The sequence below is a fragment of the Ammospiza caudacuta genome, chromosome 16 (assembly GCF_027887145.1).
Source record: "Ammospiza caudacuta isolate bAmmCau1 chromosome 16, bAmmCau1.pri, whole genome shotgun sequence".
In the NCBI taxonomy this organism is placed as follows: Eukaryota; Metazoa; Chordata; class Aves; order Passeriformes; family Passerellidae; genus Ammospiza; species Ammospiza caudacuta.
In genome coordinates this window covers 4,683,961-4,704,563 of record NC_080608.1, presented here as the reverse complement: position 1 = coordinate 4,704,563, position 20,603 = coordinate 4,683,961, and the positions used below count along the sequence as shown (strand labels likewise).

The 20,603-nt window shown below is 40.7% G+C and overlaps 1 protein-coding gene across 2 annotated transcripts; it reads right to left on the bottom strand.

The window, feature by feature from the left end:
* Positions 1 to 2,871: 2,871 nt before the first annotated feature.
* PANK3 (pantothenate kinase 3) lies at positions 2,872 to 20,312 on the bottom strand. 2 transcript variants are annotated; one of them, XM_058815275.1, is made up of 7 exons: positions 20,086 to 20,312; positions 10,914 to 11,266; positions 9,657 to 9,910; positions 9,373 to 9,549; positions 7,380 to 7,503; positions 5,010 to 5,135; positions 2,872 to 3,690 (listed from the first exon to the last, which is right to left on the bottom strand). In XM_058815275.1, exons 1-7 carry the CDS (start codon positions 20,111 to 20,113, stop codon positions 3,640 to 3,642), a joined length of 1,113 nt encoding a protein of 370 aa, XP_058671258.1. In that variant the 5' UTR covers positions 20,114 to 20,312; the 3' UTR covers positions 2,872 to 3,639. The 2 variants fall into 2 exon arrangements, with proteins under 2 accessions (XP_058671258.1, XP_058671257.1); XM_058815274.1 differs by lacking the exon at positions 20,086 to 20,312 and having other exon boundaries at positions 10,914 to 11,869.
* Between the last annotated feature and the right edge of the window lie 291 nt (positions 20,313 to 20,603).

The following is a 20,603-nucleotide window of genomic DNA, read 5'->3' as shown; positions in this document are numbered from 1 at the left end:
CTTCTTTCCACCCTGGAACTCTCAATTATGAGCACCTTTTGGCAGAATCACACAAGTGCTCGAGGGAGTTAAACATCTTCAAAAGGCAGGGCAGACACCTGAACACACTTTGGAACTCTTGAGCAAACTAAGACACAGGGTGCATCACTGCAGCTTCTCTCTCAACTCCTAAATGTATCAAGACTTTACTAAAAAGAATGAAAAACTGTTTGTATTTAAACCTCTGCTCAGTTCAGTAAAGAACACTGAGGATGTTTTAATTCCAGCCTGTTAAATATTCAAGATGTATTGTCAGAGTTCCTCTTTCATTCAAACTGCAATTACCCAAGTAGACTTAGAAAGGTCAAAGTGGTTATGTGTAATAGCTTGGAATAACTTCACCTAAGATTGAACTTCTCTACCCAGAAATCAACAGTAATTATCTCATTATGAACTTGCATGATTTTTAGGGAGATAATGATACAATAAAACTGTGCATAATACTTGAAAGGACCAAGCTGGAGTAATAAGACCAAGAAATGCAAAATCCTTACCCCAAGACTAAGGGCTACAGGGATAGGAAGCCAGAAACCTGATGATTTTTTCCTGGTATCTCCTGCTACGCTGGATTAAAGGTATCATTTCCACAGTCAATAAAATTACCTTCCATTTCTCTGTTAAGTAGTATGGGTTAGGAAACCTCATAGATAAAGTCCCAGTACCATAAAATTGGCATTATATGAAAAACTCAAAAGGCACTCACATGGCTGACTGAGCTGCAGATGATTACACATTCAAAATGGATCTTACTTTTACTTCCAAGAACTATCACAGAACTTTCCTCTAGAAAGTGTTTCCACTTGAGAAGACCACAGTGGTCCTGAGAAACCTCCAAATTTTCTCTACCTTAATACATCACACTGAAACAATTCACCCTAAAGCTGCTTCAGCCAATTAGCTCTGAGGAAAAGAAATGGCAAGGGTGCAAGTAAAAACAGACTAGCAGGAAAAAGCAACTTACTTCAGTGACTCATACAAAAGAAACAAGCATTTTCAACCTGTTTACAAGAGAATTTAGAAGAAAAGACATTAAGGCTTATCTTGCAATTATTTGTGATGCCTATCATTTCTCCTGGTGGTAGAGTCAATCTTTGGAGACCCTAGTAACAAGTTCTGAGCTGACAGAAAATGAGATGAAACCCAAAGATGTGGCTTAAACACAGGAGCCCTGGGCTTTACAGTAGGGCTTGACAACTGCTGTGGTTGCTCTTGTAATGAAGTAACAATTGTGCTGATAAAATTAGCAACAGAAAGCCAATTTTTTTTTAGAAGCTCAAGGGAAATAAAACAGAGGTAGGGCATACTTTTTGATTCTCACAGTAGTTTCTATACAGTACAGCTATTCAAGAATTACTCCATTTGCTTATTTTATTTGTAACTCTGTACAGTTTACTTAAAAAAAAATGGATGTTAGGTCACATCAACTTCAATTGGTTTAATGAACTATGGGTATTAGGTAATCATCTTCTATATGTGCTTTTGGTTAAATATACAAGTAGCTTCTAACTACTGCTTCAAGAGGACTGAGTATCACAACTGAAGTAGCAATAAACATGGGCTAAAGGAACTGTTTCTAATGGAGTGTAGTATGTCTCCTAAAGCACCCTTTGTGAGTAAAATATGCAGTTAGTTTGCAAAATTTTCAGCAGGCTGCCAGAACATTCAGAAAATTAAGTTTATACACAGTTTTATAACCAAAGAAAGGTTACTTTTGATAGTCAATCCTAACTCAAAAGGAACAGCTTACAGCATTTATAAAGACATTCTAGAAAACCTGTATTCACTTATTTTCTGAAGTGCTCTGATTTAGCATTAGATCAGCTGAACTGTGAGTGTAATTTTTAGTTGTTTATGTCTATAGTGAAACATCAAAGCAAGCACAATGCAAATGGAGTACAGGTACCAGGAAAAGCAACAATAAATGGAACTGCATTTGTGATTAGCATTGCACTTAATGAGTTGCCTACTCTAAGGTACTGTACTCTGAAAGGACCACAGAAAATTTTAAAAGCAAAACCCTATGATGTTAGTTTGGGGCTTTGAATTTTGAGAAAGAGTGAAAATAGCACAGGGGTTTCTAACACAAGGGGGATGTATCTGTAAATACAACACAGCCATGCTGTGGAATACTTGAGCAATCAGTTTTAAAAACCTTAAACCCCAAGATATGAACATGTCTGGGTCTGGTTGCTCCTCATGCACTTACAGGAAATAAATTTAACAGGAAAATATCACAAAATTGGGTAGCTTTAGTCCACAAAAAGTCATACAGCTACTGACTGTATGATAGTCCTGTAAGTTCAAGATCTCATGCCCTGGCTTCAGGACTGAAGTTATTGTAATAATCATAACTCTAAATTTTAAAAGTCTACAGAAAACCCCAAAAATCAGTTCCAGAGCATGGATTTTATCCCAAGGCCACAATTTGATGAATGGTTCCATATTGCAAGTGCATTAAATATTGGTCCATTTGCTGCTGCTGCAATACAAACTCTGATGTTGTCCTCAACTTCCAAAAACAAACTTCCAAATCCAAAAGTAACCTTTCAACTTCAACATCTGCTTGCATTCTGATCAACTCTTACAAAATTACAGGGAAATCACAACTTCAAATCAGTAGGATGGGGCAAAAATTTTCCCAAACCTCTACAGAAATAAGCCAAAGCATCAGAGTTATGAGATCCCATAATTAGTCTATTTTATAAGGATTTCCTCAATTCTCCCAGGCTTTAGGGTACCTTTACAAATGATGATTCATGATGGAAGAACTTATGAGACAAAAAAAAAAAAAAAAAAAAAAAATCCAGAAGGCATTTTGGAATTCATGTCCTCAAAAAAAAATTTTAAAAATCTTCCCCTAAAACCTGACTTCATTAATCACTGAACTCATTTCCAAATCCAAACAAAGAGAGAGGAATCTTCCCAAAATACCAGCTGAATCTTCCAATAAATTAAGGTATCTTCAGAAAACCTTCAAAATATCAACTGCTTAATCTGCTGCTTTGGCTGATTCTCTGTGTTTCTATTCTTCCCACTGGAAATTAAAGCATTAATATTACACATCAAAATAAAATAATTACTATGTTTACTGTGGGAAGCAATTGTCTACAGTTTCCTCATCTTGTAAATAGTACCTGGCTGTCTTTTGTTTTCTGTAAGAACACATAAATCTTGTGCTCACAATAACAGTATAACTAATGAAAATAATTTTTTAGTCATCAATTCTATATATAACCTTTTGGGCCTAAAGCCTTGGGCCTAAACCTGCAATATTTGCATCCTGAGCACTTAAGGGTTTGGCATTCCTTCTTCTGGAATTTCTGGAAAGTTGTTTTCAGAGGATGTATTGCATATTAGAAGTTCACTACTGGCTACACGTACCAAAGAACATAAATTACAGCCACAAACAGTTCACTTGCCAATGCCCAGCAGAGTGAAACCCCGTTCCTTACAACAGCAATACTCAGTAGCTTCATCACTTCTTAAAAAGAGTTACAGAAAATCAGCTTTTTTCTCCTCCCCTCCACAGATTTGATTCCCATCGACATAAACAAGTGTCATTCAGGTGGAAAAGAGTTCAGTGTAGTGACATCTGGGATCTCAACTGAAATTTGGCAGCCCAAGCAGAGCACCAACAGCTCCAAAGTATCCCTGTAAAAAAAAAAAAAATCAACTTTAAGTAGGGTAATAAATTCTGCGGTAATCACATTTTACTGACAACAATCATCTGCTACAGAAAGAACACGATACACTTTTAATGTATAATATTTCACAGTAATTATTCAAGGCTTTGTGAAACAAACATTTTATCCTTCTTATCTAGCTTGACTTTAGGAGGTTTCCTGCCTCACTATACACTGCAGGATCACTAGGACAGGTATCAGTGACTCCTAAAGCATGGAAAGCAGGTTTGGTTTTTTCTTCCTAGAGAAGCTGCATCTTTTGCTTGCTAAAACATCTTCAATACCCATAGCAACATTATTTCTAAAGTAAAAGTGAAAAATTCCTCAAATTATATCCACACATCACACTTTTGGACTGTCTATCTACCTGCATGCAAAGAACCACATTCTCATGTGGAATTATTTTTCCACTGTGGACTGAAATCTTCCCCCTCCCTATAACTAAGAAGTATTCAAGTGTTTAGAATATACACTTGACCAAATGTGAGTTTAAAATTTACCCAAGAAAAATCTGAAGAGGGCAGAGCTAACAAGGAACCATTCCAAGGAACCATTACTGTGGCCATCAGAACAGACTGCCAGTCTTGGGATAAACAATAAAGGAAAAGAGTTGTGAAAATCAACTGAAGGGAATAGATGAATGCTGTAATATTTTCAGACCAAGAAACTGAGGACAAAAATTCACAACCCACTGCCCAGGAGCTGTAAGTCAGCAACTGTTGCACCTGTAATTAATACTGATTGCTCATATTTTAACCAAACCAGGTCAAAGCGCTCAGTACTGCATACTGAGACAGCAGAAGCTGCCCAAAAGCAGGTTATTTTCAAAGCATAAAATCACTACAACAGCTCTGAGGGGTCTGTTGTGGAATGAAAACAGGCCTTGTCAAAGCAGTCTTAACTTTCAAGACATTGCTCAAGCTCAGCTGAGAACAATGCAAGTGTTTCAGAGGGCCAAGCTTTACATTTCTGCACTCTGAAACACAATGCTCACTGTTGTTTCCACCCAAACCCAAGGAAGACTGCTGACCCTTAGCACAGAGTTTAACATTTTGCTGTCCCTCTCCAGAAATCCACAGCATGAACTGAGAAACCCCAAAGTGACTGAAGTACTTCCCTGGCAGAAATCTGTTTCCAGAGAACCAATTCAGCAAGACAAACCTCCTGTTATTTCCAATATTTACTGAGCATTTGGTGCCTCAGGATATCACACATGAGAGCTACTCAATAGAGGCATTTCTGATTTATGGTGAAACAGTACACACAGATAAATGAGCCACAGCATACCTCATGTTCTAGGAACAAGGCCTTCAGCTGGCCTTTTGACCAGTAATCCAGTGCATATGCAAGAAGCTTCATTGACAAAGTATTCACACGCAAAAAGTTGCCAACAAACACAACTCTGTTTATTTTCTAAAAAAAAAGGGAAAAAAAAAGAAAACCAGCAAAGGATTAAGTCTTTTCACTGTTTAACACAGCTTTGAAAGAGAAGACTGTCTCAAGCAAGGAAAAAACCACAGAAAAACCAAACAACCCACAATTAAAACATGGTTCCAAAATTTAAAACATAGCACACTTGGGGAGAACGAAAAATGGTGCAACCCTCAAGAATTAAAGGACTTAATTTACAGACAAGTAGCATTTGTGTTTCAAATTAAGTGAGCATTTTCAGCAATTACACCAAAGAAAGAAGCCAGCTAAGAAAGAAATGAAATGAAAGATACTTGTGTTTGGTGGAGAAGACTCAATGCCTTCATAGCCCTGTACAATGCTGCTTGATCCATATGCAACAAGGCAGCACTGTAAAGAAGCCGAAGGCAGTAAGACATGACAGATGCTCCTTTATCTCCAGCCCTCACTGTACCTCAGCCTGGCATCACACTAAGAGCACTTGAATACCACCAGTGAGCTGTGAATTTAATCCAGTCAAATGTAAAAAAGTGAAAATCACTTAATATTCCCCATTAACTGAAGTAAATCCAGCACTAAGTGAAAACATTAAACACTGGTTTAATGACCCGAGAGGAAGAGCCAAAGAAAATGTAATTGTGTTAGTCCTTAGCACAGTGCTTTAAAAAGCACTTAATTGCATTAAATAAATGGTCATTTCCAAGTTATTACAATAACTAATATGACAATTCAACCTGCAGTCAAATGTCTCATGTGCAACTGTTTTTTAACCATCCTGATTAGCTCCCAGTAAAGAAAAGTAGACACATAGTTAAGACACAAAAATGGAATTCTGCTCTACTGCAAGAAATCAAAATAATTACATTTATTTCATCTTTAGGCATCAGTTCAAGATACTACTTTGTGCATCCCCATTAGCTATTTCTTATAGTTTGTAGTTCTGTGACATAGCTAGAATTAAACCAAAACCCACTTTGAATAAAGGTAGTTTGTGCAGTTTACAAGTTCTGATTTGTCCTCATTTACTCCCACCCTTAAATATAAATTGCATAATTTGCCTAAGACATGTAGAATGTACATTCAATTTCATCTTCATTTTAACTCTTTTGTTATTAAGCTTTGCCATAAAGCAAAAAGCCAAAATTAACACTCACAAAATTACCTTCCTTTTCCAAGACAGACATGAGAAAGATAATGAAACTGAGGGAGAAGTTACAATATTAAAACCAGAAAATATAATTAATCTGGCTCCTAAACAAAAGGAGGATTACTGCAGCTAACAGGGCTGTTGGTACTTCTGAGACAATCACACGCAAAGATTTGAAGTAGAACTCGAAATTCAGTTACCCACAGTCTTCTCCAAGAATGCTATTGCTAAACCTCATTTTATCACAAGTTTGTTGATAATGAAGGAAGAAATCCCTGCTACTCAGAATCTCATGTCTTCTATGCTTAAATTCAGTATTCTTTCACAGCTTCTTGGCTGTCCACACTAATACTGAACACATACTCGTTCTTTTTTGAACTTTGAGAAACAGAAGATGGCAGGAAACCTTCTCTGTATCAACCAGCAAGATGAGAAGTGTCAAAGCAATTTTAAAGTCTCAAGAGCTAGAAAAAATTAAAAATAATGTTTATCTAGAAACAAGGCTTTGATCAGAGGATAATTTCAGCTTGGAGAAACTGCTGGAGGCCATCATTATGCACTGCTTAAAGCAGGACTTTCAGCAGCTTAAATGCTGCAGTTGCTCAAGTCATGTATTTTGAAACCTCCAAGCACAGAGTTTGTCTCAGTCCATGTCTCAGGGCTGGATGCATTCTCTAGGTGACCCTGCCTTGGCAAGGAGCTGGACTACATCATCTGCAGGTGCACCCCTAGCTGTTCTGTGCTTTGCACCCCTAGCTGTTCTGTGGTTAAAGCATTAGGAATTGCTTCAGAATATTCTGACTGTCTCTGGAGATGTGGGACAAGGATATCTTTGCCAAAGGGGAGGGAACCTGATGAGGAGCTTTGGTAAAGAATGGAGCCCAAAGCCTGCAGGTAAGCACAGGATGTTCTGATAAAGGGCTTGAAGTCGCCTTGCTCAAGCAGAGTGATTGTAGGCCTAGCTCAAAGCTACCACATGCATTTCTCATTTCATTTGAGAATGTATTAAAAGGTTTAAAATGATACACCATTTTAGCAGTCATTTCATGTGAAGACATGTAACAGAGCTGTAGATAGATCATTTCCTGGTCAGGTTTTACCTCATTCACTGCACACATCCGGGCAATAGAGCCAATGTTATTGGTGATGGTGACCAGTATGGCTCTGGCAAGATCTTCTTTACTGACAGACTCCCTCTTCTCTTTGTAGATCATATTCCCAAAACTAGAATAGGAGAAATGGCCATGAGTTACAAAGTGATTCATGTGCATTTGAAATAATTTCAAAATGGATTTTTTTTATGCTGTAACAAAACCTATGTCTCATGTTTCCACTTTGAGGAACTTGCTTTCAGTGTCTGTATTAAATACAGCAATTTGACATTACACCTCTATTTATTCCTTCACAGGAATCAGTCAATTGTGTTACAGCAAATAATTTTTGTTCAGATTGTTGACTTCCATGAAGAACCACCTACAGTAAAACAATTTTATTCTTCACAGAAGACTACTCTGCAAATTTAGTCACTGTAAATTAAGTCACTGCTTGATTGGCAAATCTTCCACTTCTCATCTATTGTCACTGTTAATTTTATTTCAGAGGTCTTCTTCCAATAATTAAACCATTTTATGATGGAACACAACCCTCTGAAACAAAATGAACAGTTACAGAATGCAATTTAGGTCGCAGAAACGAAGAGTTCTGGATCAGGCCACTTCCCTTGCCATGCACAGCACTAAAGACAAGAATCCATAGCTACGTGTGATATTTAACCACCAAGGACTCTGAGCCAGTTTGGAGAGCAAGAATCCTGATTATTGTAGAGCTCAAAAAGCCATTAAAGCTCTTAAGGATCTTAAAAAGCAAATGAGAACAGAAAGTACTAACATAAAGCAAGGTAAAACATTATTGACTGAAGTGTAAAGTTCACACATTAAAACCTCTCAGCACATGGGCTCTCAAGAGGCTTGGACTCAGGTGGCTGGAGAGGGAGAACAATTAAGTTGCCATGAATTATGATTCCCTATGGAGTAACAGCAAAGATTTAATGAACACTCTTATGTACATATTGCTTTCACTTGCAGAGTTTATTTTTCTTATCTTTTGTAAGCTGTAATATCATTGATGATATTCCCCAATGGAAATAATGTGTGCAGCTGTGACAGAAGTCCTCTGTTGATGACAATGACATTCTCATGGTGCAAACTGTTTGTGTTCAACAGCCCTCTTCAGTGAGAAAAGTACTTAAAACATTACATCAGATGTCTGTAGTGACAACCACATTTCCCAAAAAAAATTAGGAATTGCTCCACTGTAAGAGCAACATAAAAGCCATCTCCCACTCACCTTCCCTCTAGACAATGGCTCTACTAAAAGACTCCTGGTAATATAAAAAGAAATTGGCACTTTTTTCCCCCCTCTCTTGTACTGATTTTGACTGGGACAAAATTAATTTTCTTCCTAGTAGCTGTGTGCTGGTTTTAGCTGGGATAGTTAATTCTCTCATTGTAGCTACCATGGAGCTGTGTTTTGGATTTGTGCTGGAAACTGTTGATAACAGAGGGATGTTTTTGTTATTGCTGAGCAGTCAAGGCCTTTTCTGCTCCTCACTGCACCCCACCAGTGAGCACAATGGGGGTGCACAGAGTGGGGAGGAGACCATTCTGTTCTGTTCCATTTCTGTCCTGCTCAACACTCTTTATCTAACACACCAGGTTTTTTTTTTTTTTCTCCCAGTTCTCTCCCCCATCTCACTGGGAGTGAGTGGCTGTGAGGTGTTTAAATGCCTGCTGGGTTACAGCACACCACCTCTGCACTCTGTTCCTGCTATCACCTCGTGTTCCCTCTGACTCACACAAAGCTGTGCATGAAATACCTCAGGAGGTTTCTTCAATATTGACCTAGCAGGCAACTGCACTTGCACATGGCTTTAAACCAGCAGGAAAGCTGAGGATACCCACTTTTAGGATAAAAATGTAACTGGACTACAATAAAACCATGCAGAAAAGCAGTTCTTTCTGCATGAATAGTTGAAGCCTTGTTTTTGAAGCTCCATAAACCAAGAGAAGAATCCACAAAGAGACTCCTGCTTACCTGGATGCTACAGCCCATCCTGGTAAACCAAATCTTTCATAGTCTCCTCCATAAATATCCCGAACCAACTTGTCAGCATGTGTGCTGTCTCCTTTGGATGCCATTTCCAGAGCTTCCTCAAAACTTTCACAGCCTGTCAGCAAACTGCATAACCCAAGGAAGGTCCCTCCACCTAGACTAAGGACAGAGAAAACCATTGCTTTCAAACAGCATTTCCTCACAAGAAATATCCTTGTTTCATTGCCCCAGAGAGTAAGAACCCCACTGTAGATTTTTAAAATTACCTTGTTCCAGTTACTCTTTTATAGTTGTCTTTGGAATGGACTGATAAAATACTGACTCCTGAACCAATGTTAACAACCAGCAATGGGTATGGATCATCCAGGTTAAAAGGCATCTTTTGGCATCTCTCGGGATCTGAGGCATTTTCAAAATAATAGCACTCTGCCTGGCCATTGAAGCTGACAGAGTCTATGTACAATAAGCCTTTGACAAGGCAGTCAAGCTCATCCAGTTTGTGCAGCTGGAGGTTTCCAATCTGTGTTAAGAAAGAAAAAAAGACTGTGGCAACATGTTCTAACATTGCACAAATGAGCTACAAATTTATGACAATATTTGTACTGCCCAACTTTAAGAAGCTATCTCATGTGACTAATTCAGGAATTGCAATGCCACTATAAAGCCAACAAAGAATTCAGACCTAAATTCTGAATACAAAAACTTAAACTAGCAAGTTAATCTGAGTGTAAATCCAGATCTCAGACCTGATTCAAGAAGAGAGATGCAGTATAAGTATTTGCTTCAGTAAGCTCAAAGAACACTTTTGAATACTAAGACATGACTCCATTGAAAAATTAACAACATTTCTCATCAATTTAAATCAATACAAAAGTCATCAAATACCCTAAAGGCCCCACTAAGTGTCATCTTGGTGGAACTCATATCTGAAAATCTGTTCAAGGTTTGTTGGGCTCCTCCCCCATCTTAAAAGTCAAAACAGTAATTTCTAAGCTATCAGCATATAAAAAGCTCAATGACATTGTACTAACTATCCTTGCAATTTCATAAACACTCCAAGGATCCCAGGAAAACCACAGGTCAGAAATTCTGCAGGGCTTAAGGCTCTCTCCAGTTCAGCATGTGATATTTAAGCTGCCATTCTCTCATAAAGCACAAAGACAACTAACTGGTGCTGTGGATTCCAGGAAGGCTGTAACTCCTCACCACACTAAAATTAGTACTAAAATGTATTAGAGTTCTCCAGTTTTTAAAACTACAGGTTGTTTTAACAGGTTATTTCAAACTACAGGTTGTTTTAACAGGTTATTTTCAAACTACAGGTTGTTTTAACAGGTTATTTCAAACTACAGGTTGTTTTAACAGGTTATTTCAAACTACAGGTTGTTTTAACAGGTTGTTTTCAAACGACAGGCTGTTTTAACAGGTTATTTTCAAACAACAGGTTGCTTTAACAGGTTATTTTCAAACTACAGGTTGTTTTAACCCATCAGCTTCAGGCAGAGGCAGGGCAGGCTACCTACTGTGCGAAAATCTTCCTCGAACTTGTAGGCGCCACCGCCGGTGGCACAGAGCACCGTGTGTAGTGTTGAGAAGTTTTTGTTTCTTCCCATTTGGATGAAGGTAGGCAAATCATGAGTTGGGAACCGAATAAAGTGCAAGTTTCCTCTTCGAGCAAAAATGGTTAAGTCCTTCAGCTCCAGGTGGACATCCCGAATGCCAGTGGATCCGTAGGCCACGTTGGAAGTCAGGTACTTGCGGATGCTCTTCAGGCTTTCCACCTCCTCCTGCTCCTCCTCTGCAGTGATGTCAATAGGTTCAAAATAGGCCAGTTTGACCAATGTTCCCCCAATGTCCATGCCAAACCATGGGAAAGCTGTGAAGATACAAGAATGAGCCATTAGGTCTGTGGAAGAGCAAAAGCCACACATGGAGTTTAACACTAACCCGGGCTGTACTTCTCAACAAGGCAGACCTGAACAACAAAGGAAAAAGGAACAGGAAAAAGAACTTTTTTCCTCACAGGAAAAAAGAACTAGTGCTCATTTCAATTACCTGACCTTAAATATCTCTCTGGCCTCACATAAAAATGGAAAAACGAGCAACTCTACACATTTAAATGCTCTAAGGTGCTCGGAAAGCTCAACTAAAAACTCCCCAACTATCCCCTATCTTTCAGACCAACTCATAAACAAAATTCAATCACTTTCTCTTATTGAGAACAAAGTATTAAAATAACCATCACTTCTAAAATAACAGCTCTGACATAGTTCAGCCCAAAGACTGCAATGCACACTTGAAGAAAGCGGGTTCCACATCACAGCTGACAACAGGGGCAGCCCAGGTACTCCTCCTCTAACAGTCCCTCACATCATGTAGCTGTTGAGAGGAAATTTATTTGCGTGCACTTTAAGACAAAGTGCACACTTTGACACAGTTAAGATACCCAATTTCTATCTCTTGAAGTCAAAGGGATGACAAAATGTCCTATTAAAAAGTGCAAGCAAAGAGAAAATGAATATTACTGAATTTAGGTTCCATTTTCTGGTTTCTTTTCTTTTTTTATTTTGGTACCTTGGCTAGGAAGGGGGAATTTCTGTACTACAAATTAACAGCACTAAACCACAAGTGCTTTGCCTTTGTCCCTTATGTGAGATGACTGCAGCTCCTAAAAGGGATTTTGTCTATGACATGCATGACCAAAGTTTGAACATGGATGTATCAATAAATATTCCTAACTAAGAGCAGTGAAAAAGGTAGTTAAAAACCCTACAGCAAAGCCAACATCTTCAATTGAGAGCTTTCCCACTGTCATTTCCCAGGAACAGTTCAAAAAAGATCTCGGATATCCAGCTGGGAAGCTCATATTCTATTTCCTAACTGGCACAGTAACTTGCTTGGTTTTGCCTCCTCTTACTTTTTTAGAGTTCCAATTTATCTCTTCAGATGTAATTTATATCTTACAGAAGCATGAAACCCAAGAACAAAACCAGAACGATATTAATATGCTTATCATGAGCAAGATGCAATTACACTGTATTTACATTACCAGTGGGATCTATGCTTGAGAAGAATGACCTACCAAAATATTGTAATGTATTTAGGCAAGGCTGGCTGTGTGTCAGTTTATTTATTGAGTGCTAAAGTTAAGAAGAAAAGAAACTCCAAGGATGCCTGAACTTTGAGAAATGGGCATCAAGAGAATATTGTCAGACATAATGAAAAAATTGTTGGTTATCTTACCTTGATAAACTAAATTTAAATACAAAGGTAAATTCTGTGAAAAAAATGTAGTTTGAAGTGGAAATTAAGTTCTACAAATTTGGTATCTTTTCCATAAAACTGAGGGCTAAGCATAAGACTAAGCATAGAAATACACATGAATTGAGTTTGTGACTGCATGCCAGCCTTCTTCAACCTGAGACTCTGGACATAAAATCTGACATCTTACTGTTTGACCACAATTAGCTGAGGATTTATTAATGACCTCACCAAGTTTCACCCCCTTGCCATGAATGGTGTCACAAGAACAAAAGTGAAGAAGGGCAGTGGGTTCACCCAGCAGACCAGAAAGTGCCTGTAGGAGTCAATCCAAGCCATGCAGAATTTAACTAGGACACCTCAACCCAAGCACTACCTGGGCTTGGAGATCTTGTCCTAACTAAGACAAGATCTAACTGAGATCTTGTCCTCCAAAACAGGAAACGGGGGGGAACAGCTGGAAGTTCATGTGATGAGTTTAAGGATGATTTGGTGCAAGTCATGCCTGTTTGTCAGAAGATCCACTCCATCCCATGTTAAATGATCCAAAAAGCTTTTGCAAATACAGCATTAGTCTCGCCTCTGTAAGTCTTAAGGTTTAAGGATCTTGTACACCAAGAAAAACAAGAACAGCTGAACTGTACATTTATTCCATAATTTAAATGAGAACACATTTTATGCTGAAAAATGGGATCATGCTGTATAAGATCAGTTTTCTGGGTTAACTGAATGATCTTAACAGCCATTTACAGACTTTGAAACTGAAGAAATAGGTCAGCTTTCACCTGTGACAAACCCTAGGAAGTTTTACATTTTTCTGCTGAAAATTTGTGAATATTTGGCTGGCAATACATTGCTCAAGTTTCATTTGCAAGGTGGAGGAGTTCTGACAAGCAACTGGGCCCACGTACTGTTAACTTAGTATTTACAGCAGCAAGAAGGTGTTACACAAGGGTTCCTGTGCATGCAAGCCACTCTTGATTGATTTCTATGGATTTTATTACAGGTGCAGCCGGGAGAATGAAAGCCATTTTGTTTTCCAAACACAGAAGGCGATCTACATACACACAAATGGCAAGGGCACAAGCAATTGGGACTGCACGGATACAAAATATATCTATGCCTGAGCTGTCTTTAAATAGAAATATACTGATTCTACTGAATTTGAATGTAACTGTACATGGACACAACATGGAAACTTTTTGAACCTTCCTCTTACTGCTGCAGGTTTGCTTAGGGTAGATCTTGGCTCAGGATCCATCACATCTGGATGCAGGAAAACATAAATGACTCTACAAAAGGTATTTTTATACTTATATTTGTGGGTCTGGCTTCTCTGAAAGATTTAAGAACCGAATGGCAGCAGCAAAACCTTTAGGAAAAAATATCCCCAGACATCAGCTAGATCCTTTCAGCAGTCACAGTTACAGAAGCATGTCTGGATGAGGCCAATGCCAATTACACAACCTTTTTACTCAAGCTTACACGTCTGCAGATAGCAGGTCTGAAGACCTGCACAACTGTAACCATCATTCCACAGCTTCAATCCATAAGGAGAGTCAATTCCCCTGCACTAAAGCTGGACTTTTCTCCACAGCTCTGTGGGGATTAGATAATTAAAAGATTTTTTTAGCTCTTCCTCTTGACTGTTACTCCCAGGAATATTCCACAAAAAGTGATGCACAGCTCAGAGAAATTCCTTGCTGAGAATTTAACTGCTATCCACACAACAAATCCAGGGCCCAACTTTTCAAAGTTCACCTCCTCTGCAGTGGTCAGTAACCATTTGAAAAAAGGAAAAGTAAGAATCCAGCTTTCTATTTAACAAGCCCAACAGCCTAGCATAAACTACATAAAATTCTTTCATTTTGCTTTTAGGAAGTCAGGCCAGGCTCCACTTAAGAATACACAAAATACAGATCTATACTATCCAAGAAGAGACAGATACATGAAGCACAACACTAACTGGGAAGTCAAAACCCATATGGGTGTTTAATGTGATACTTCACACCAAACTTAACTATCTTCAGGACACCAAGTGGAATACCATAACATACAACCTCCTTAATTACAAATCCAGATTTGCTTTCACTCCCCAGCTCTGCCAGGAGCCACTGTGGTCCCTACCTAGACACAGCAACCAGAAGCCCTTGCAATAAAGCAACAGATTGCTCACTACATGCTGTGAAGACAGCTCTGAGGGGCAACCTGCTCAGAATTAAAAAAACCCCCACGATCTTTAAAAGGATTCCCTAGAGCTGCTTCCTGCAATTAGAAAGTACTTCCCACAAGGGAAGAGTGCTGTGGTCATGTAATGATGGAGCAGTTGTGCTGAGTAAGAAAACCCATGCTGGGGTGGCTGCTGCTTGTTATTTAAACCTTAATCATCTTTAGAGGTAGCACAGGGAAGCCTCATTCTCTTGTGTCTGCACTTCTCAAGTTCGTGCTGTGCACAGTCACTGGCAGCAGTCTTAAGGTTACTTATATCTTATCATATAAGGTCTTTATATGCCAAATGAAATAATTACAGTACATGTCAAGTTTGTGCCCATGCAAGCACAAAGGCTGAAGTGTCTTCCTTCTCCATGGGTTCTTCAGGGGACCTCTGAAGATTTCCACCCAGGCCATACACTTGTATTCTGATTTGTACACCCATTCTGGATCCAAAGCTGTAGGAAGTACACACTCAAAGACTTAACTACACCTCCCTTATTCAGTCACGCTGAAGATTCCTCAGGTTAATGTTCTAGCTGTATTTTGCTTTTAAAAACTGAGAAACTGATTCCTGTCAACCTCTTTCCTATGAATGTAATGACATATTTGAAACGCAAACACCTTTGAAGAAATATTTCATTTTCCCAGTAAGATAAAGTAACACTCTGGGTCAATCCTGTATAAATTTAACAAGAACCAACCTTCAAAGAAGAGTAGCTAACTCCTAATTCAAGCTGGGAGCTTGGCACCACAGAGAAAAAAAATTCACAGCTGTCAGTGACAGCAAAGAACAGCCTACCACATCTTGTGTCATCTCTGTAAGAAAGCTTATGCATTATTAAGAAATAAGACTGTTGTACTCCAAGTACAAACACGGCTTGGGGAACAGCTGCCAAAGGGTGCCAAGGTTCATGATGTTATACAGCCTTAAAATACAGCAAAGGAAAATGATCATGAAATCCACAAAAACTTGAACTTACTTCTGCCAGCACTGCAACAGTTCTTTATGCAACTAAGCAGTATCATCAGTTCTGATGCTCAAAACTTATCTAATTCAGCCTAGAACACAGCCTTTGGTACCAAAACTAACCTTGATCCCGTTCTTATCTGAATACTGACAAGGCAAACAACTATTTAAAAGTTCTACTGAACTATTACACAGTTAGTGTTTATAAACACTAACTAAATGCATTTTGCAGTTTCTCCAAATACATTTTCTTATGTGCATGTGCATCCATTCTTATACTTCCAGTATTTCCCTAAATCAGCATGCAGCAAAGTACAACCTGATGGCAAATTTTAACAGCTAAATCAGCTGGGGGGCTAAGGCAGCTACTGTGAGCTATGGGACAAGTTAAGAGAAAACACACCAAAGCTTGCTGAACTGTTAAATTAAATTAAATTAACCTGAGGGCTGGACAGCAAAATGCCTTTGCTGTGCCCATGAACACCAATCTACACGGCCTATGAGCCTCTACAGAGCAAAACTGCACTTAAGTGTCCTTAGTCCTTGGGACACTGGAGACTTTCTCTCCTTAACACGCTGTGTAACAGGTTTTTGGTTCAAATATCCCAAGTCCAGCTCAAAATACATTTGGGCTGGACAGAATTAACATGCAAATTAAATGTATCTGACACACCCTGGCACATCCTCCCATTTTCCTTGTGGGAAAACTCCATCACGCTCTGCAAACTCCCACTCAGCCAGCTCTGATCACGCCGCACAAAGCCCCGTTCGCGGTGGGAGGACAGGTGCTAATGGGCAATTACTGTAACTGCTCTTCATGGGCTCTATCTTCTACAAGTGGGTACCACAGAAAGCTTAATACAAGGCAAAATATCGCTGCTTTCAGCCTCTCCCTCCTTGCTCATTCTGGTAATTTTGTTGACATTTCAGCAGCCATCTCTTTGGGGATAGGTGTTATTATGGTGAGATACAGAATGCAGAGGCATAATTTAACACTGAAAGATGCACTGCGTATAACACTTTTAGTATGCACTGTTCCTGGCAGTATTAATCCATTATTAGAAATACATTTTTCAACTGCAATCAAGTGAGAGCCTCTAACATCTGCTATGGGCTAATAATCAGCTTTCAAGGACCAGTAAGAAAATGCTAGGATACCAAAAACCTATGTAGTAAATTTCATGGGGGAAAAAAAAATCCATCTATTTATACAGGATTCTCCATCAATCCAAATGGATTTTTCATCAATTTTACTACACTAATCCTCCACGTGTCCACAATGATTACATGTGTCCACAGAAGCACAATGGAGAAAATAAACTTGAAATTTTCATCTTTCCTTTATATTGATGCAGAATTTTGCAAATCTCAGCAATGTACATTCCTATATTAGTGTGTCTCAATTCACCTCAAGGGAAATACAGGCATTTGTTCCCAAACTCTTTTCAATAAACAATCCAAAGGAACAGACTACAAAAAGTAACACACACCGAGCGTATCAAGTACTGTGAGTCTGTGCCTTCCTGCAGCACCGGGTCACACTCAGAGCCAGGGGAAGGCAGGGCTCCAGCTCCCCTGGAGAGCACAGCACGCTGGCACCGCCAACACGCTCAGCTCTGAATGAGCTCCTGCTCCCTTCCCTTCGGGCAGATCCCACACAGCAGCAGCTCTGCAACACTCGCTGCTCTCACATTTATCATCCCAACCCACAAATAACCTTTGGAAATCTCCTTGAAAACTGCCAGCCCTTCTTCCCCATGGGCATTTCCTCAGAAGAGCTATCACGCAATTGCTGCTTGGAAGGTTCCTCTGGAGGTCACCTACTCTGACCTCTCTTACACCAGCAGGAAAACTGCCAACAACCAGATGAAGTCAGCTACAGCTTTGTCCAGTCAACACTTTGAGGCCTCAGAAGTTTTTCAAGAACCCTCCAAGAATGGAGACTCCACAACCTCTCCAGCTCCCACTGCTACATTGACTTTAGTAAAAGGTTTTCCGGATTTGAATTTTTCTTATCTTCCTTTAAAATGCTTGACTCCTCTTATCATCAGCAGATGAGATTTAAATGGCCCTTTACTAGCCTCTTTCAAGACAGCCCATCTCAGAAGCTGTGTTCCATAAATTCTGCTGTGTTTCTCACAGCTTTTACTCCATCAAATTAGTGACAGCATTAGTCAGGTGAAGATCTGGAAGGGAGGACCACACAAGCATGTGCAGTCAGGGTACCCACGTCAGGAACTCTGAACTGGTTTGATGTTTCCATTTTACCCTCACCTCTCTCATGCCAACCACTGCAATCAGCCCTTCCTTCCTGATGTTAAACATCACAGACAAAAGTACAGGTAGATTAAAGCAATCTGCTCAATTCTACTCTGCAGGCTCCTAAGTTAAGTAACAATTATCTATTTTTCCCCAGAACCACATCTGGCTCCATCACAGATGATTAGGTACTCACTTGGTCTAAGGAATGAACACTCAACAATTGTGTTGAAAAGTGTCTACAAGTGTCTTAGCCAAATTATTTGTAAACAGTCTATACGTGCTATTGTGAGCCCAACTCAGCCTTCATGTCCATGTGAGAATTTAAGCCAAACTGACAGCAGTATTTGGGCACCAGAGACCCCTGAACATCAATTTCCACCTTCAGGGCTTCTGTGGACCTGGTCCTCTTCAAACATTCAGCTGCTCTCTCAGTGTGACTAACCATGGGCAGAAATCTGTAGACTGAGTCTAAAGTTCACTGCCTAAGAAACTCTGCGCTATTATCTTTTAAAAAGCCACCAGCTCCTAAGTGTGTTCAAGAGTCAAGAAGAAATAAACAACGCAGTTTGACACTGTATCCTGCCCCTCCTGCTTGGGCAGTTCCAACTGTTTCTAATTCCCATATTCCCATCATGAAACCAACATCAAAGTTCAAATTCAAGACCTGGAAGAGTGCAACTACAACTGCAGCATATTTGAGCAGTTAAAACTTCTTGGTAACATTTGCACTGTTATTTAACCATGAGGCTTAAATCCACCACTACAGAAAACAAAAGCTTTGAGGTCCAGCAGAGACGGTCCTGAAATTAGCAGGTTTCTACAGCAGGAGCAGCCATAGTCACCCCATTCCAATTCTCAAACCACTGTAACATTTTACAGCCAGCTACTGCTGTCTTGATGAAATTTCTTAATATTATACCAGGGGAAAACAATGCTGCCTGAACTTTACTCTTCATAAACATCATTACAGTCAATTCAGCAATTTCCACAGACTGGCACTAACAAGAGGTGATGGTTACTTGTGTGCTACAAGATATGTACGTATATAGGGTTTCCCAACCAGACCACAGGAAACAACCTACTTTCAAAGCCTTTATAGTTATTTCTAGAGCTATGCTAATACTTCCTGTGTTAAATACGTGTTTGGTGATTTTCTTCTTCTTGGGCTGCTCGAAAAATAAATTTAAGACATCAACTTCCAATATCCTGTCTTGGTTGTATGCTGTTCATTAGCCAGTCACGCTGTATGAACCACACGAGGCCTAGAAATTTGGGACTAGGCATTTTCTATACAGTAACTCATCCTGAAAGTAAGTCCTTAGGTATGATGGCAAAGAAAAAGATGCTAAACTCAGTGGAGCAAAACCTGCATCCCTTTCAGCTCAGTTAAGGCACACCTGTATGAGCTTGACAGGTGTGGTGCCTGGCACAGCTGTGCATCTGTTACACTGAGAGCACATCAGCTGCCTACAGATTAAACATATTCAACCCAAATCTCTCTTTTCAAGAAATAGCTGTAATCTTAAGACGTTTTGTTTATATTCACCTGAGTCTGAATCACGTTTACACCCTCCAAAACAAACACGGCACTCCAGAACAACACATAGCAAGAAATATTATTAGAGCTGTGATTATTAAAGGGGAGAATCCAGAATTTTAGTAAAAAGAGTTAGATCCAAATATTAGTAAATAGTCTAAAAAGAATTTAAATTGATTAAAAAACCAAAACTGTAGCATCAGCAGCCACCTGCGCAGACGCTCAGCACAGCAGTTAAGTGGTTCATCAAAAAGAGCACCCATCCCCAAGAAACTGATTATATCACTTTCTATTCTAGTCCTTCCGACGCCAGCAGTGAGGATCACCTGAACCCCGACACCTCGCTCAGAGGGACGCACAGGAGCGATTCGCGTCTCTGCGGGCATCTCCCGGCTCCATGGATGGGCACCGCCCGCCGCGCGGCCCCGCGCCCCCTCCCCCGGCCCGGCCTTACACGGCTTCTTGGCATCCTTGATCTTCATGGCGCTGCGGCGGCGGCCCGGCTCGCTGCCGGCCGGGGCGGGTCTCCTGCCGCTCGCCTGATGGGGCGGGCAGCGGCGGCGGCGGCTCCGCGGGGCCGGGCCTCGCTCTCCTGATGCTCCTCGCCCGCCGGGCGCCCGCCTCCCGGGGAGCGGCGCTGGCCGCGCCCGCCGCTACGCCCGCGGCCCGGGCAGGGGCCGCTCCAGCGGCGGCATCGGCGCTCGGGCTGGGGCGGGGAGACGGGGCGGGGCGGCCGCGCTCCGCTCGCGAGGCGCCGAGCGGAGGGAGCCGAGCGGCAGCCGCGGGACGGGCCCCGGGCGGGGGAGCGCGGCGAGGCTCCGCTCGGCCGCTCCGTGCAGGAGCGCGGCCCCGGCGCTGCCCCGCGGAGCCCCGGCGGACACGGGCCCGGCCGGCACAAGATGGCGGCGGCGCCGGAGCCGCGGCCGCGCACACAAAGGGGCCGGGGCGGCTCCGCGCCCGCCCCGCCGCTGC

Coding starts and splice junctions, on each gene's coding strand:
- PANK3 (XM_058815274.1), bottom strand. CDS start 11,321: ATGTGTGGCTTTTGCTCTTCCACAGACCTAATGGCTCATTCTTGTATC. Junction 7,504..9,372: donor GGATGGGCTGTAGCATCCAG/GTAAGCAGGAGT, acceptor CTCCTATTCTAG/TTTTGGGAATATGATCTACA. Junction 5,136..7,379: donor GGATGTGTGCAGTGAATGAG/GTAAAACCTGAC, acceptor CTTTTTTTTTAG/AAAATAAACAGAGTTGTGTT.